Here is a 16,771-nt window from a genome sequence, read left to right as displayed (position 1 = left end):
GGAGTGAGGGAGACAGAGGATTGGTTACTTACTGTGAAAGTACTATCATTTGCTGTGGTCTCTTGTAACAAGTGACTGTTTCACTCTCAAGTTTGATTCCGAACTCGCGGCCAATTGAACCCTAAACTTTGAACCTTCCTTCTCTATAAGGCAGATAAATTAATAACAAACATGCCATAGCTCTGGGCAACTGGAGCATTCGACGAGCGATGCACAACAGGTCTGCTGGATTTAGAACCGGACTTTTTCGGCTTTGTCTTCACCCTGATAACACCCGATTGTAATCCAGATGAAACTTAAAACGGGTTTGAGAATTGCTAGTACAAATGTGTGCAGCATAAAAGCCACGACACGATGTGGCTCCGGTTGGCTTACCTGGACGTCAGAGCAGATTTCCTGTTTCTGCAGGAATGTGGGATACCACACTTCAGCAGCCACAGGAAAACGACTGAGCTTATGGGCAGACAGGCCTTCGATTTGGTCCAGAAAGGGGGAGCAATTGCCGTTCTTCTGGCCTGGGTATTATACTGCAAGGAAGCAAATTCCCATCTCCGAAGTTAAGGTGGTGGTGGGCTGCACCTTCGCAGAGCTGATGTTATGTACAGAAACTCGTCGCTGAGACTAATTAACACGTACGCCCCACTGATAAAGTACGAGCAGCTGGCTGTCCTTTAGCAGCTCCCATTGCTACTAGCAAAGTCCAGGTCGTTTATTCTGGCCAGAAACGTCAACTGCATCATCAATGTGGCTGGAAGATCTAGAGGGGCTGACAGCAAACTAGACACCACATTCAGATTTCTGATGGAAGTGGTAAAAGACACCAAGCTGCACGACGTCGTCAGCAGCCCCCTGCAGGCAGAGCACAGTGTTGATACACCTGGTCACAGCCAGGCAAGTAAATCCACTCAAGGTTAGGTTTCCTGTCTGAGTCCCGAGCATTCTTGATCATAGCCACCGCAGTAAAGCTGGTGTTCTTCTTTGACCACTGCCTCCTGCTAGCTGACTGTGACCTACAGGACAACCAGCAGACCAGCAAGGGAACGTCGAAGTGGAATGTGAAACTGTTGACCCCAGGACACACTGAGGAACTCAAAAGGGATTACACAGTTTGGGGAACCGTGAAACCCCTCCTTGAGTCTCCAACAGACTGGTGGGAAACAGTCAACAGGAACATAAGAGGTTCTTCATCCTCAAAGGTTTTCAGAAGGCAAAAGATGAGGTAACCTGCCTAAACTCCATAAATGTATGCAGACCTTATTCCTGCTGCAGACAAAGGGGGTTGACATCAAAGAAGATCTCCAGGAGGTGAACAGCCAGCAAGCCTCACTCTTTGTCTTCGAGATCTCCAAGATAATCTTTGGTCCAAGGTCCACTCCAGGGAATGAAATAAGTCATGCCAATGTTTCTTCTTCCAGACGGAGTACAGGGGGAGCTCTGCAATGAACGGCCTGAAGGCAGAAGATAGCTCGGTAACATCATCTCAGTCTAACATCCAGAAGATCAGCAAATCCCTTTATGCCAGACTGTATGACACAAAGTCCACAGGCAGTATGTCCTCCCATTCATTGCTGTCATCTATCACAGGTCTTCGACAACAGCACACGGGAGAGGCTGAACCAGCTGCCACCTCTGTATGAGCTGACCAAGGTCTCAAGTCCTTTGAGAAGAATAAAACTACTGGAAGTGGTAGCTTACTGGCCAAGCTGTATTCAGCTCTGTGGGGCTTGACTGGGGAGGTAAAGGGGCAGTTACCTAACCTGAAAGATGGGTCTGGCCTCACAGCACCAGAACACTCCAAAACAGTTGGTCTGTTCCCAATGGAAAAATTTACAAAGGAAAATACCTTGGACCCAAGTTCATCAAGCAGTAGTCTACACATAACATGCTCCAGAACCTGCAGGAAAAGGAGAGATCTTATAGAGTTGTTCCTTGAGTAAACTGTCAGTCATTTGGCAGAACGCATCATTGCCAGAATTTTCCAACAAGCACCAAGACATAGCTTGGCTGGTAGTAAGAAGAGCATCACCTGTTAGACCTTTCACGTACACTTGGACACTCTCCACCACCACGTGCTGCACTTGAAGAGACTGCGGGAGGGAAGAGACTGTCATACATCTCCTTCTGGAATGTGGCTTTGCTAAGAAGATCCGGAGACAGAGATGCAGTGGTTTTTGTCAACATTCATCCCAAGCAGCTCCGCAAAGCAGGACTCTGTGCTCTACGGGCTGTTCATAAAATAGAACAGAATTCCTATGGCGTGAAACAGGCCATTCAGCCCAACAAATCCACACCAACTCTCTGAGGAGCATCCCATCCAGGCTCACTCCCCTACCCTATCCCTGCAACCCCCACAGCCAATCCACCTGACCTACACATCCTCAGACACTATGGGCAATCTAGCATGGCCAATCCACCTAACCTGCACATCTTTGGACTGTGGGAGGAAACCCACGCAGACACAGGGATAATGTGTGTGTGGAGTTTGCACAGTTGAACAGTTGCACAATTGAACCCAGGTCCCTAGCACTGTGAGGCAACAGAGCTAAGCACTGAGCTGCCTTGCTGCCCCAGGATGCACACCAACAGAAACATTAACTGTGCGTGGAGGACCATCAACTCTGTGAAAGAAACCGTTTGGTCCTCCAGTGTAAAGAGTTGACTTTGAGTGAGTGTTGCAGACTGGGACTGGACTACTTGTTCAGGAATGCACTAAAGCTGGGAGCAACTGCTGCCAAGGCGCAGTGAAGAAAAACTACTGCATAAGGTCCTTCTGCCAAAGTATAACGAGGGTCTGTTCAGTCATCAGACCCTTTCGTTGTCTCAAAAGGCATGTAAATAGTGTATTATCTACTCATGCAGGACCTTTGTTTGCAAGTGCAGGGAAGCCCTGAAGAATGTCAAATTCCAATGCGTTTCTATTTTTCCTCTGGCAAAGACTGTACAGAATTGTTTTAGTATCTTCTGTTTGTACACAAAGATTATTTTTTTAGGAATTACATATATCTATGCAATATAAAATTAATAACTGATGGACACAACAGGAGACTTTATACCTAGATTTTCTCAGATGCAATCTGACATGCAGAAGCATTATTCTCCATTATTACTGTCTTGGATTGTTTTTTGTTAGCCAGCAGCACAATACAGTTCACCTAAGGGCCTCCATGCTCTTCTACTCAACTCTTAATAAAACAAAGATAAACTCCATTCTGTTTAAGCTACTATCATGTTATGCGCACTGCACAGCCAGTGTGACCGACTCCTTTACATTATCCAATACTATTGTGGAATCAGCTGGCATGATTACACAACAGCACTAACCACGCCTTCTCAAAATTCTCTTCCACAATGAGCAATTGACCCTTTTTAACTAAACTACCGCATACCCATCAAGTCAAATGATTCACCATACTCTTACTTCTTCTAGAACCTAGGGATAATCCGGAATAACAGGTCATATTTTTATGTTCAGCGTAGCAGATTTAAAACACAGATGAGGAGAAATTATTTCTCTCAAAAGGAGTATGAAACTGTGGAATTTGCTATTCCTGAATGTGCTGGGACACTGAATTTAAGGAGGAGATAGACAGATTTCCAATTAGTAATAGGTTGAAAGGTTATGGAGAGCAGGCAGGGAACTGGAGTTGACTTTGAGATGAGATCAGCCTGATCACATCAAATGGCAAAGCAGGCTTGAAGGGTTGAATTGCCTAGCCCTGTCCAAAGTTCTTATGTTCTTCTTAGGCAGACCCTTGAAACTGAGGACAAATTTCTTCCAAACTGGAATTGCAAGTCCTGAAGTGACCGAGCAGCCTGGACTTGTCACAGGTAGGGCTGATGGTGTTTGGAGAGGCAGGTGGGTGGAATGATTCGGTTTTTCCTTCTGCTGTTTTTTTTAAATTCATTCATGGGATGAGGGCATCGCTGGCTAGGGCAGCATTTATTGCCCATCCCTAATTGCCCAGAGGGCAGTTAAGAATAAACCACATTGCTGTGGGTCTGGAATCACGTGTCCCAGACCAGCTATGGATGACAGTTTCCTTTCCTAAAGGGAATTGTTTAGTGTCGGCCAGCACAAACTAAAGAAAATTTCAAAAGAAGACTACTTCCTGCCCACTAGCTGATGCAGTCCTTGTACTTGGATTTTTCTGTGATCTATGCCATCAACTAAAGTATGACATTCAAAGCAATTTATACAATTCCAGATTTTCTATTAACTGTTTCATAACAAAATATCAGTAAGTTACATGCCCTTCACTTAACCTTATACCAGGATGATAATATACTTGTCTAGTCCCAATATGCTCCATATACATTAAATCCCTGATCTCAGGGTAAACAGTTTTTGAGTAAGATGTTCTTCTGTCAAAGAAATCAAAACAAAATCACGTTATTACAGAACAGGAAGATCCAATGGCAGTGACTGAGGCATGACAAAAGGGATTTTCAGTCCTACAATTGGACAGCAGGTGAATTAAAAATGGGGGACAAAATAAACAAACACTATTCACCATTTTTCCACAAATGAATCCTTAATTCAGCAAAGGGTATCTAAAAAAATGACTAACCATATTTCACCATGGACATACAAGACTGAGCAAAAATCATACTGTGCTTTCGAGCAGCATGGTGGCTCAGTGGTTAGTACTGCTGTCTTAGTGCCAGGGATTCAGGTTCAATTCCAGCCTTGGGTGACAGTGTGGAGTTTGCACATGGTCCCTGCGTCTGCACGGGTTTCCATCTGGTGCTCTGGTTTCCTCCCACAGTCCAAAGATATGCAGGTTAGGTCAATTGGCCACGCTAAGTTGCACCAAGGTGTCCAGCGATGTGCAGACTGGGTGAATTTGGTGTCACCCACAAACTTAACTAACCATGCCTCCTATGTTCTCATCCAAATCATTTATATAAGGGGCAGACAAAAGCAGACCAGCTGCAACCCCTGCAGGACACTGCCGGTCACAGGCCTCCAGTTTGGAAAAACAATGCTCCACCACCACCCTCTGTATCCTTTGCAAACTCACCTTGAATCCCACGTGATCTAACTTTACTAATTAGTCTACCATGCGGAATTTTGTCAAAGGCTTTACTGAAGTCCAAATAAACAAGGCTAAATCACAATGCGACAAAGATACAAAAAAGTGTTTAAAGAATCAACTGATAATTGTTAGGTTTGTTCAAGATTTTAACCTGCTGCTGACCAGCTTCATGTAGCTACAAGTGAAAGCCCGGGAACAAGCCATCTGGTAAACCAGTTAGTAACAGAAGAACATTTTTAAAAAATCACATCCTCAACAAAACAATCAAGGCAGCACATTCTTAATTTAGCTGGCCACTCTCGTGTATGTCATTTTCTGATTATACTGCCCTGAGGTTGCTTGGAAATAAGATCAGATAGGTTGGCTCTCCTGCTTTGTTCAATGCATGACTAATGGCAATGCTCATAAGAAGGTAGATGTTGTTCCCTACTTGTATTTTGTTATATTTATAGCTAACTGAGAAAAATGTCACAATCAGTTATATGAATTTACAGATGGTGTAATTCAGAAACTTGAAAATGACTAACTGACAAGATATGTTGCTCCCTCATAAGGCACAGGTGCTGGAAGCACAAGTACAGAACAGAGTACATCATGAGGACAGATCCTTCAGAGTAACATTAAAGACGACTTTGGTGTTAAGGGTGACATATTTCACAGGCGATGTTATGTTTGAGCACCAGCTATCCGTTCAGGTGCATGTGAAAGATTCTTTGGGACAATTCCAAATGTAGGGAGTTCTCTCTGTGCCCTTGCCAACTATTTCTCAACTAGCACAACCACAATAAATTAACTGTTTAGTTACTTTATTAGGCATCCATGAATCTTGTTAGTGCTATCAACAATGTAACTCATCCAATTTCAATTCTGGTCAAAATTGTCCCATCTCAATATCTAAATAAAAAGTGAATAAAATATCAGATCTACAGAAAAAAAACTCAGAAGCATGGTGATAGAAAACTAAAAATTAACTCCAGAGAGCAGAATATGGGAATACTACAGGCCACTGCAAACTCATACCAATGACACAAGTCCCGACAAAGACATGTCTTTTTAGTACAAGGTTCAGCTAACACAAGTGTAATTAAAATAGCTTCCACACACCATTAAATTAATCTTTCTTTGCATTTGTAAACATTTACTTAACGAATAGTTTCAAACTTTCCATTGTCTTTCAATTTTCAGAATTAGAGTATCATTGCAGCAGATGTGTACTCATGCGTGGTTCATTAGCATCATTAAGCAATGGTCTAAGATTCTGTTTCTTAAGACAAAATTTCCACTCGGAATTGCAGTAGCAAAACTAACGGGCCATTGGCTAGAAAGCAGAATATTAAGTAAAAATGAAATAGAGCAAAATACTAAGATAGTGATCTAGGTTGGTATAAGAAAAAGGTCATTTTTTTCATGTAATTATACTGCCTGATTGGTAACTGTGAAAATCAGAACAAGTTCACTGTAAATTGACCCAAGAACAAAATCTTAGGAAAACAAAGATTTAAATTTGACAAACTAAATGACTTTCTTTAAAAATACACTACTTTTTAAAAACAGACTCCTTGTTATCTCAGTATGGTCACATAACACTAGCCAATCCATAAATGCGTTCCTTATCCGGCAAAGAATACATTTTAGGTCATCTAATCATATTTGCACTCCCAGGATTTTGTTACAATAACTGATTCAAAGTTAAATCAGTATACATGTTGATTGGCAAGTACCATTGTCTTACTCCCCCTCAACCGATTTCAACATTTTCCTGTCAGATTTTTTGTTCTCGTCATTATTGCATGAACATGTCAATACTAAACATCTGTCCCCAATGAGGCACAGAAGCGCAGATTCTGTTGCCCTTGCTTCTCACTTCTACGATGCCAGCGTTTACAGCTGATAACACAAGTTACTGCACAGAAACATACTAGTCAATAGCTCACATCTTGCATTACTTCAAAAAAACTTGCACGTATATAACATACAATAATTATGCAATAGGAATTTAAGATTATTTGTATCATAAATCTGCTAAACAATTGGAAAATTGCTCAGTGAGAACATAGCTATTAATTCAACTAAATGTTATGCACTTAAAAGCAGCATGCTATGAGAAGGAGGAGTTAGGTGATGAAGAAATATTTGAAAGTTTTTTTGAAGGAAGGATGAAAATCCAGATCCAATAAATATTGTTAAATACTTTGCTTAATTGATCATGGGATGCTATTTTAAATTGAATCATTGAAGTGTGTCTCAAGTGCAGTGCAACCAAACTGAAACAAGATGATAGAAAGTATTGACACTTGTGGATACGGTACTAAAGACCCCTAAAATGTCCTGAGTTGTTGAAACGCAACTGCTACTTACAGTGAAAGCACTAGAGTCATACAGTCATAGAGCATTACAGCATGAAAACAGGCCCTTTGGCCCAAACTGGTCCATGCTGACAAAGGTGCCCAATCAGCTAGTTCTAATTGCCCGCATTTGATCCATATCCCTCTAAACCCTTCCCATCCATGTACCTATCCAAATGTTTTTTAGATGTTGCTATTGAAACTGCCTCAACCACTTTCTCTGACAGCCCATTCCATATATGCACCACTCTCTGCATGAAGAAGTTACCCCTCAGGTCCTTCTTAAATCTTCCCCCTCTCACTTTAAACCTATGCCCTCCAGTTTTCAATTCTCCATCCCTCAGAAAAAGACTATGCATTCATCCTATCTATGTCCCTCATGATTTTATACACCTCAATAAAGGTCACCCCTCATTCTCCTACATTCCAAGGAATAAAGTCCTATCCTGGTGAACCTCTCCCTATAACTCAGGCCTACTAGTCCTGGCAACATCCTCATAAATCTTCTTTGCACACTGACCAGTTTAACTATGTCTTTCCTATAACAGGGTGACCAAAACTATACACAGTACTCCAAGTACAGCCTCACCAACGACTTACACAAACGTAAGATTACGTCGCAACTCCGATACCCAATGCCTCAACTGATGAAAGCCAGCATGCTAAATCCCTTCTTCACCACCCTGTCCACCAATGATGCTGCTTTCAACAATCTATGTACTTGTACTCCTAGGTCCCTCTATTCTACAACACTCCTCAGGATCTTACCATTTACTGTATAAGTCCTGACTTTCCAAAGTGCAACACCACACACTTATCTGTATTGAACTACATGTGGCAATCCTCAGCCCACTTCCCCATCTGATCAAGATCCCTCTGTAATTTTTGATAACCTTCTTCGCTATCAATGATACCTCCTAATTTTGTATCATCTGCAAACTAACTAATCATGCCTTGCACATTCACATCAAGGTCATTTATGTAAATAACAAAGTTCCCAGCATCGACCTGTAGTACACCACTAGTCACAGGCCTCCTGTCCAAGAAACAACCTTCAACCATCACTCTCTGCTTCCTACCATTCAGCCAATGTTGAACTAAATTAGCTAGCTCTCCCTGGATCTCATGCAACCTCACCCTTCATGACTACCCTGATGTCAAAAGCATTACTAAAGTCCATTACATTGGGTACAAATTTTTAGAAAGTTATAAGACAGGTGAACGACATCATTAATAAAGCATAAGGGATTGTTTTCTTTTAATTCAAGACAGAGTAGAAAAGAAAAGAGGTTATGCTAAACATATGTAAAAGACTACCTCAGCCCCAGCTGGAGCAATGCACAGAAATCTGGACTCCATACATTAGAGAGAACATGAAAGCTTCGGAGAGGGTACAGAGCAATTTACTAGAATAGCTTCAGGGATGAGGGATTAGTTACATGAAAAGACGAGATACCTCACTGGGTAGTGGATACAGAATAAACAATAGCCTACAAACGGTAATTGAAGAAGATTTGATGGTGACAAAAACTTGCACAGAAATAGGGGAAGATTGCATTTTGGGTGGGGAGGAGGAAAGAAAATGAGACACTGAGTGAAACAGGGGACCCAACCGGATTAATCTCCAAAAGAAGCAGAGTGAATAGGCCAAATGGCCTCCTGCTGGGCTGCACTATGTAATTACTTTTCCACTGTTAACTGTACTCAAATCCAATTTTTACAAGACATTATGCGCACACACCATTGTCAGGTCAAATGATGAGCATTTGGCTTATAAGCATGTGGTTCAGATAGAGCATGATAAAGATGTGGAACCAAATCACAAATCAGAAATAATCTAATTGAATGGCCTACTCCAGTTTCCATGACTTTTCAGGAAAAAAAATGTGTTAATAAACTGGTTGCCCATTCAGACTGCATTTCTGATGTGTTTTAAGTCCACTGAAGAACGCAACTTTGGGCATTTAATTCACTTTTTAGTGTTTGACATTTCACTTACAAATATCATTATTAGAGGGACAGTCTCAACCTACATCATGAACCAAAATATTTGTCAAGACATCCATAAGCAGGTACAAAATAAGAGGAACAACATTAATTGATCAGTACTTACCACAAATACACGTAAATAAAATTTTGATTTGGAGTGATTTGGCACATGGCCCTTTAAAGAAATTTAGAGCAACTTTTTTGCTTGTTATAAAGCAAATTATCACTACTCTAATGGCTGCATTTTCATTTCAAATTTCCCTTAGAAAAATTATGTATTTTACAAATGATGCAACAGAATCAAGAAGCCTGTGCATTGTGATAGGGGTGGTAGAGGTAAAGACAGAGACAGAGTAGGTTGTAAGGAGAAAATAACATAGGTTTTTGAAGGAAGGCAAAAGTGTAACAACGTTTCCAAGTGAGTTCCAAAGATCTGGGACATTGTGATTAAAGTAATGGCTGGTAGAGGTGTGACAGAAAGCTCGTGGACAATGTAATGAAATGTTGAAGATCCACAGGCCACAATGGAGACTCAACTGGAGAGGGTTGCTTACATGTAGATGAGATTTAACTTCAAATGTACTTAACTGTTTTAATGTGGTGGATGCCGAAATTACACGTTTAAGGAAACTGGCAATGGATATGTAGAATACTACTGGAGAGGTCCTAGGTTGAGTTCTGAATGGACTACTGTCTGTGAAGCAGATATGCCAGGAATGGGAACATTAAACAAATATTCTTGAGGTGATAACAACAGGGATGTTGGTTTCAGCATAAACAGTCAGGAAATACCCCAGAGGCAGAATGCTCAATTTTTCAAATTGCCCTACTGAGGGAGAGGAAAGTTAGCCTGGGATTAAATACAACCAGAATAGTGTACACCATGTGCAAGCACATGAAGCATGGAAGGCGGTCAAAAGAATTGAAGCCGCTATGACCACCACAGGCAAGAACTAGAACCTAAAAGAGGTACTGGCATGCAGAACGGGAGGAAGATCCATAATCTAAATATACAGCCTTCTATTAAAAGTGTTGGACACATCAAAATTAATCAACCATTATTTTCATGAGTAATTGTGATACATGGCTACCTCACCTAAAATTATGGTTGGGTCAGAAGATCAAGGTCCAATTCCCATCTCTCAATGTGATGGAGGCGTGTCATAAGTTGCTCAAAAGCTAAAATGACAGTTGGTGTCAATTTGATTCTCAGGGAGAGCCTACATCCTTGCTCATCTTTCACATCACTGACAATACAAGATTTTAAGAATCAAAGATAGTTTAACCTTTCCAAATGGCAAGGAAATTAAAGCTTGGCAGGATTGTTAACAAGTATAATGTTAAATATTTGAAAATAAACTGGTCTTCAAATTTACAGACAAAGTGAACATCTAATTCTGATAACAAGAGAGTGATAAATATTTTGTGTACTCTATCAATTACTTTCCAAAGCATAGGACTTTTTAACTCTCTGACAATTTTAAAAATCACAGTTGTTAAAAATTATGAAATCTAATATAAACCAGAGAATGCCTGTGTTTTCTTATTTCCTAAGAACGATTAAACTGTCCTGATGACTGGATCTTGACTTGAAACTTTTCTGTTTCTTTCCAGGTAAAACAAAATAGTTTATTACTAAGACTGAGTTATTGTTGGAGTTTCCAATTATTTTGTTTCAAATTCCCAGTTTTACATTTTCATTCTTTTCATGATTTTCCCATATTAAAATAACTGACCAAATAAACAGATTTATTTTAAAATTTAAAAATAGCACCAGATTTAAAACTGCTTCCCTGATGTCAAAAGCAATTGGACTGCCGAGTTGTCACCGAGGTTCTTCCCCAAGCCCACAATCAACTCATTAGCAGGATGAGCAACAGTTTGTGTGTACAGTTTAGACACATCCCAACCATTCAGCAACACTGCAACAAACTACTCCGCGCGATTCAACTAACGCAACTCTGGATCATCATGACAGTTTAGGTCAGATTACGTTTCCTAACAGTTAAGTCGCATTTCGCAAATGTCATTTCATGGCAACTGTTGCATGCACGGATGCAGAAAGAGTTTGATGAATCTTGCATATGTAATTATCTGACAAACTAGGATCTCCAAACAGTGCAACCAAACATGTCATATAGGTGTCATCGAACAATACATTCTTTAACATAAAAAGGGACGGGATTCTGGTGATGTTGGAAGCATTACCTGGAGTACTGCTGTAAGTGCTGTGACTCCTAAAGCTGCTCTCTGTGCAATAACTAGCATCGTCGTCCTCGTCGTCCTCTTCCTCCTCCTCGGTGGCCTGGTGGTAATCCGAATCTTGCTCGTCCTCGTCGTCGTTCTCCCGCTCGTCCTCGTCGTCGTCGTCGTCTTCCTCGGACACCAGACTCTCATCTTCCTCCTCACTCTCGTGGTCGTCGTAGATGACTTTGTTGACGGTCAGCCTGCGGGAGCGGCTGCCTTGCCGTTGCTGCTGAGCCGCGGCCTTGGCCCTGCCCCGGTTCCCCGCCTTGCCGCCTCTCGAGGTCCGGCTCCCTCTACCGCCAGCTTCGGCGTGATTCAGCCTCCGGTCTGCCCCTCTGCCTCTGCCGACCCCGGTGGCCCGGTACCTCAGACTGCCGGCCGGTCCCCCGCCACCTCCCGCCGGCGAAGCATCGAGCGTCTTGGGCGGCCTACCTCGCCTTCCTCTCATGGTGATTCCCCCCCCCCCCCTCCAGCTCCGCCTCACTTTATTTTAACCCCCCCTTTGCCTCCTTCACCTTCCCCTCAAAACCACCTCAACCCTCCCACCCCAAAGGGGCAAAGAAAGATTTGGATTTATTATTATTATTATTTTCAGAGACTCTCTTTCCCGCCTCCCTTTTCCGCAGATGCCGGGCGGGAGGCGCCGAGCCTCGAGGTGTTTATTGTTATTTTGTTTTCCCTTTTTTACCCCCTCTCTCTATTCCCCCTCCTCCTCCTTCTCGTCCGTCGCCCCCTGCTTCACTCCAACCTTCCGGCATCCATGTTGTATTCGGGGATCGCCGCCATTTTTGTCAACCAGTCAACTGGTCACGTGATTCCCCCCCCCCCCCCCACTCTTCACCGCCACCAGCACCTCGCGCGCGCCGCCTCCCGGGACCTGGCACGAGCAGCAACCCCGGAACTCCGGCCCTGTCACAATCCCACACCCAAGCTCGCAAAACACAACCAGCAATTTTTTTTACTGCAAACATCAATTTGTAAAATGCCAAAGCCTATATATATTTATAAGAAAAAAAACACAACGGCTCATTACCCAAAAAAGTGCAATGCTTCTGTTGTGGTGTATCTAACAGAAATTTGTTGAATGCGATACAAAATATAAGCAAACAGTGGGAAAATGCAACAGAAGAAAAACAATACAATGTTTTATACATTGCATATCTTACACAGTTGTAAATTGTGAAAGAAAAATCTATCAGCAAAACGTGGGAACGTAAAACAAGATAGAAATGCAACATTTTGTACATTAAAATGTGGTGCAGAATAAAGTCACCAGTAGAGGTTCAATCCCAACACTGGATGAAGGTCATGGAGACTTGGCTTCTCATTCTGCACTTTCAGGTGGTTACCCCCAAGCTAATTCTCCCTATTGCATAGATATGGCTGTGGTCTTTTGTGGATTTTGGCTCCATACTGTACCATGGAGTAAAGGGATGTGGAGTTAAATGATCAACCACAACCTTTAAATGAGTGGTGGAACACTTAGTTGACCTACTTCTGTTCGTATATATAACAAACTTATAGAATGTAAAAGAAAATACACATAAGCAAAAACTCATAAAAACAAATCCAACATTTGATCTAATATAAATTTGTAAAAGTTGAAAGACAAATATATATAAACTAAGGAAAAAAAACTTCAGATGCTGTAAATCAGAAACTAAAACAGAAATTGCTGGAAAAGCTCAGCAGGTCTGGCAGCATCTGTGGAGAGAAATCAGAATTCAAGTTTTCAGTCGACCCTTCTGAGTTTTTCCAGCAATTTCTGTTTTGTTATATATCAACTAAAGCTCATAAAAAAGAACAAAAATGTTTTATATAGGTAAGGGATTTTTAAGCAAAAGAAAAATACTGCAATGTTTATGTGTTATATATCTAACAGATTTGTAAGAAGTGAAGGAAGAAAAACCTATTATAAAAGCAAAATACTGTGGATTCTGGTAGTTAGATTCAACTTGAATGTTAACTCAGATTTTCTCTCCACAGATGCTGCCAAACCTGCTGAATATATTTTTATTAATGCAATGTTTTATATTTAACTAGTGAAATGAATTTTCAAAGAAGTTTTACAAATGGATACCTGCAAATTTATATATTCATGAAAAAATTTGTAAAATCTAATGTTTAACAAAACCTTGCAAAATGCAAGCAAAAGCAATGTAGTCTTATGCCATTTAACACAAATGATTTAAATGCAAAATAAAAATGGTAAAGTTGTGTATTTAACAAAGCCTTGGAAATACCCAAAATACAGTCATATATATGTATATCAAAAATACCTTAAAAAATTCAATAAGATAAGAGCAAGGAGAATGAGCGTGGACCTGATTGAGATTTATAAAATTATGAGGGACATAAGAGTATTCAGGAAGAGACCTTTCCCCTTAATGAAGGGATCAATGAAGAAGGGGCATAGATCTGAGCTAAGGGGTAGAAGATTTAGAGATGTGAGGAAAATCTTTTTCACACAGAAAACTGAAGGAATGTAGAGCTCAATGCTTATCAGTGTGGTAGAGGCAGAAACTCTTAACATTTAAGAAGGCTTTAGATGTGCATTTGCGATGGCAAGGCATGCAGTGCTATGGGCCGTGAGCTGAAAAATGGGATTAGAGTAGTTAGGTGTTTGTTTTTGACGGACACAGACAAGATGTGTCGAATAGTCTTGTTCTGTGCTGTAGACTCTATGACCATGACAACGCTGTTGCTTATATCACGTATGAACGAGTAAAATGCAAAAGAAAATTGTTTTTCGCGCAATGCAAATAACTTTTTAATTTTTTTTCTGAATGTTTGAGAGTTTGTTTTTGCAAATAACGTGCTCGGCTGGATTACAGAACAACGATTGTGAGGTGAAAGAAAAAACTTTGCATCAAATCCCTCCGTGCAAAACGAACGGAAACTTGTGCTTTCCGCAACAAACGCGAGAGAATGTTTGCTTTTCACCATTGGTTGCTCTTTTTAATCTCCAGCCGGATAGGACAGGGCAGGAAAGCACAGCATTTCCGCCGATCGGTTGCAAAATTTGAGCCCAAAGTGAAAATGCACCCTGATGGAGCCCAGGTTTAACCCCCCACTAAGTGGGTGACAGTCAAAAGGGTGGGGGGGGTGGAACACGGGGGAATTAGAGCTGGGCGGCAGCAGCCCATGGCCAATTAACACTGTCATAACACCCCGTCTTCCACTGACAGCCAATGAAAGAGACCCTTATAGTGAAACAAACAAAGCAAGAAATTCCGCAAAGCGAAAGCGTTTCAGCGCAGAGTTCTCCCGTGTTCTTTGTTTTCCTCGCTCGGCACAATTCAGTCATTATCTTGCATCCCTTTAGAGAACAGGCTTCCTTCTGGTTCCTTCCCTCCCCACTAGAAATCCGTGGAGCCTTCAAAGAGTTAGCTGAGCTACGAGTGGACAAATGGTTATCAACATTAAATATTAATTCTGCTTGTCTCTTCACGCTTACTGACTCAATTGCTGAATATTTCCAGCATTTTATATTTTTGCTTCAACCCAAAGTCTTACTTTTTTGAAGTAAAAACTTTATGATCCAGATCAAAATCTCACAGCTGCCTGTAAATATGAATGTCAAGTTCAGCCTCACTTATCTATCTGTGAGCATACAGTTCGCTGATATCAGTGTTTAGACTCACATATAAAGAGGTATTTTGGAGTCACCACAATCTTCGGAACTGTACCTAACAAGGACCATAGGCGTCAACAAGATAAGGCAGTAACGAATTAAACTGGAAGTTTGAGACACAGCAGCTCTACATCCAGCTCCACATCTTGTTGTCTCAAATTCTCCAGCATCGGCAGTTCCTACTACCCCTAAACTGGAAGTTTACTAGACCTATTAGTGCCTAGTGATCAACTATCACTATTCGTTGCTATCACCTTTTGTCACAACCCAACAAAAGTAAGCATGCAATGGAATTAACAAAGAAGAAAAATCACCTTTCTGTAATTAAGAAGGCAAATGAATAGACTCTGAGATAGCCCAGTCTCCTACTTTATAAACCCAACTTGACAACATATGATCTGTGGATTTAATACAAAATACAAAGTACAGTATGCAATTTACTTTTCTCCTGTAAATTAAGGAGACCTGCATTTTGCAATATATTGTCTTCAACTATGATATGAATCATGATGTCTTTATCCATTTGTATCATCATTAAAATTAGGCACTTGTTACCACAATATTTTTTTTTAACAAAACCATTATGTATCACAATTGGGGTAAATATGTAGCGGATAAGAAAGGAAATGAATTCAGGTAGAAGTTCAGCAATTCAATGACAGAGCAGACTTGAAAGACCATATGGTCAACTCCCGCTCCTATTTCGCATGTTCTTATAACTGATTTCTATAAACAGGACAGCCAATCAGTAAAATAAATCCAGGGTGTACACACCACCCCTGCCTTTCCCTACCCCAACACATTTAGGAATTGTCATTCTTGTCCCACCTGACATTGGAAATCAATGTTGCAATCTTCTATTTCTCCCTAGTTCTATCCTTTTTCTCAGACAAACATAGAATCGTGGAGTCACACAGCAAGAAAACAGACTGTTCAGTCCAACTCATCTGTGCCGACCAGACATCCCAATTTGATCTAATCCAATTTGCCAGCATTTGGTCCATATCCCTCTAAACCCTTCCTATCCATATACCCATCCAGATGTCTTTTAAATGTTGTAATTGTATCCACTTCCACTACTTCCTCTACCAACTCATTCCATATACGCACCACCCTCTGCATGAAAATGTATCCCTTCTCACCTTAAACCTGTGCCCTCTAGTTTTGGATACCCCCGCCCAATTACAAAGACCATGGATATTCACCCTATCAATGCCCCTCATAAGATCACCCCTCTGCTTCCAACACTCCAGGGAAAAATGCCCGAACCCATTCAGTCTCTCACTATAACCCCAACCTTCCAGATCCATATGCTTGTAAATTTTTTCTGCACTCTATCAGGTTTAACAACATCCTTCATATAGAAGGGCAACCCCTCAGAATCATGGATTACCTGCTTCCACTCATTGGGTCCTAAGATATCTCTAAATCCAATGTGTGAGTTGCAGACTTTGCCACATGCATGTCAGGTAATGCTTGAAGGGCTGGGTAGATGAGTTGTTTGGAGGCTTGTGCACTTC

The 16,771-nt window shown here is 41.2% G+C and overlaps 1 protein-coding gene across 1 annotated transcript in view; it reads right to left on the bottom strand.

Moving 5' to 3' along the window:
• Positions 1 to 12,065, bottom strand: part of LOC125485873 (nucleosome-remodeling factor subunit BPTF-like) — a 76,376-nt gene extending 64,311 nt beyond the window's left edge. The window contains exon 1 of the mRNA XM_048610993.1: positions 11,579 to 12,065. Coding sequence (XP_048466950.1) covers positions 11,579 to 12,065 — 487 coding nt within the window. The remainder of the gene's footprint in view (positions 1 to 11,578) is intronic.
• Positions 12,066 to 16,771: the final 4,706 nt, after the last annotated feature.

The sequence above is a fragment of the Rhincodon typus genome, chromosome 23 (genome assembly GCF_021869965.1).
Source record: "Rhincodon typus isolate 14 chromosome 23, sRhiTyp1.1, whole genome shotgun sequence".
Classification (NCBI taxonomy): domain Eukaryota; kingdom Metazoa; phylum Chordata; class Chondrichthyes; order Orectolobiformes; family Rhincodontidae; genus Rhincodon; species Rhincodon typus.
This window is presented reverse-complemented; position numbering and strand designations above follow the sequence as displayed.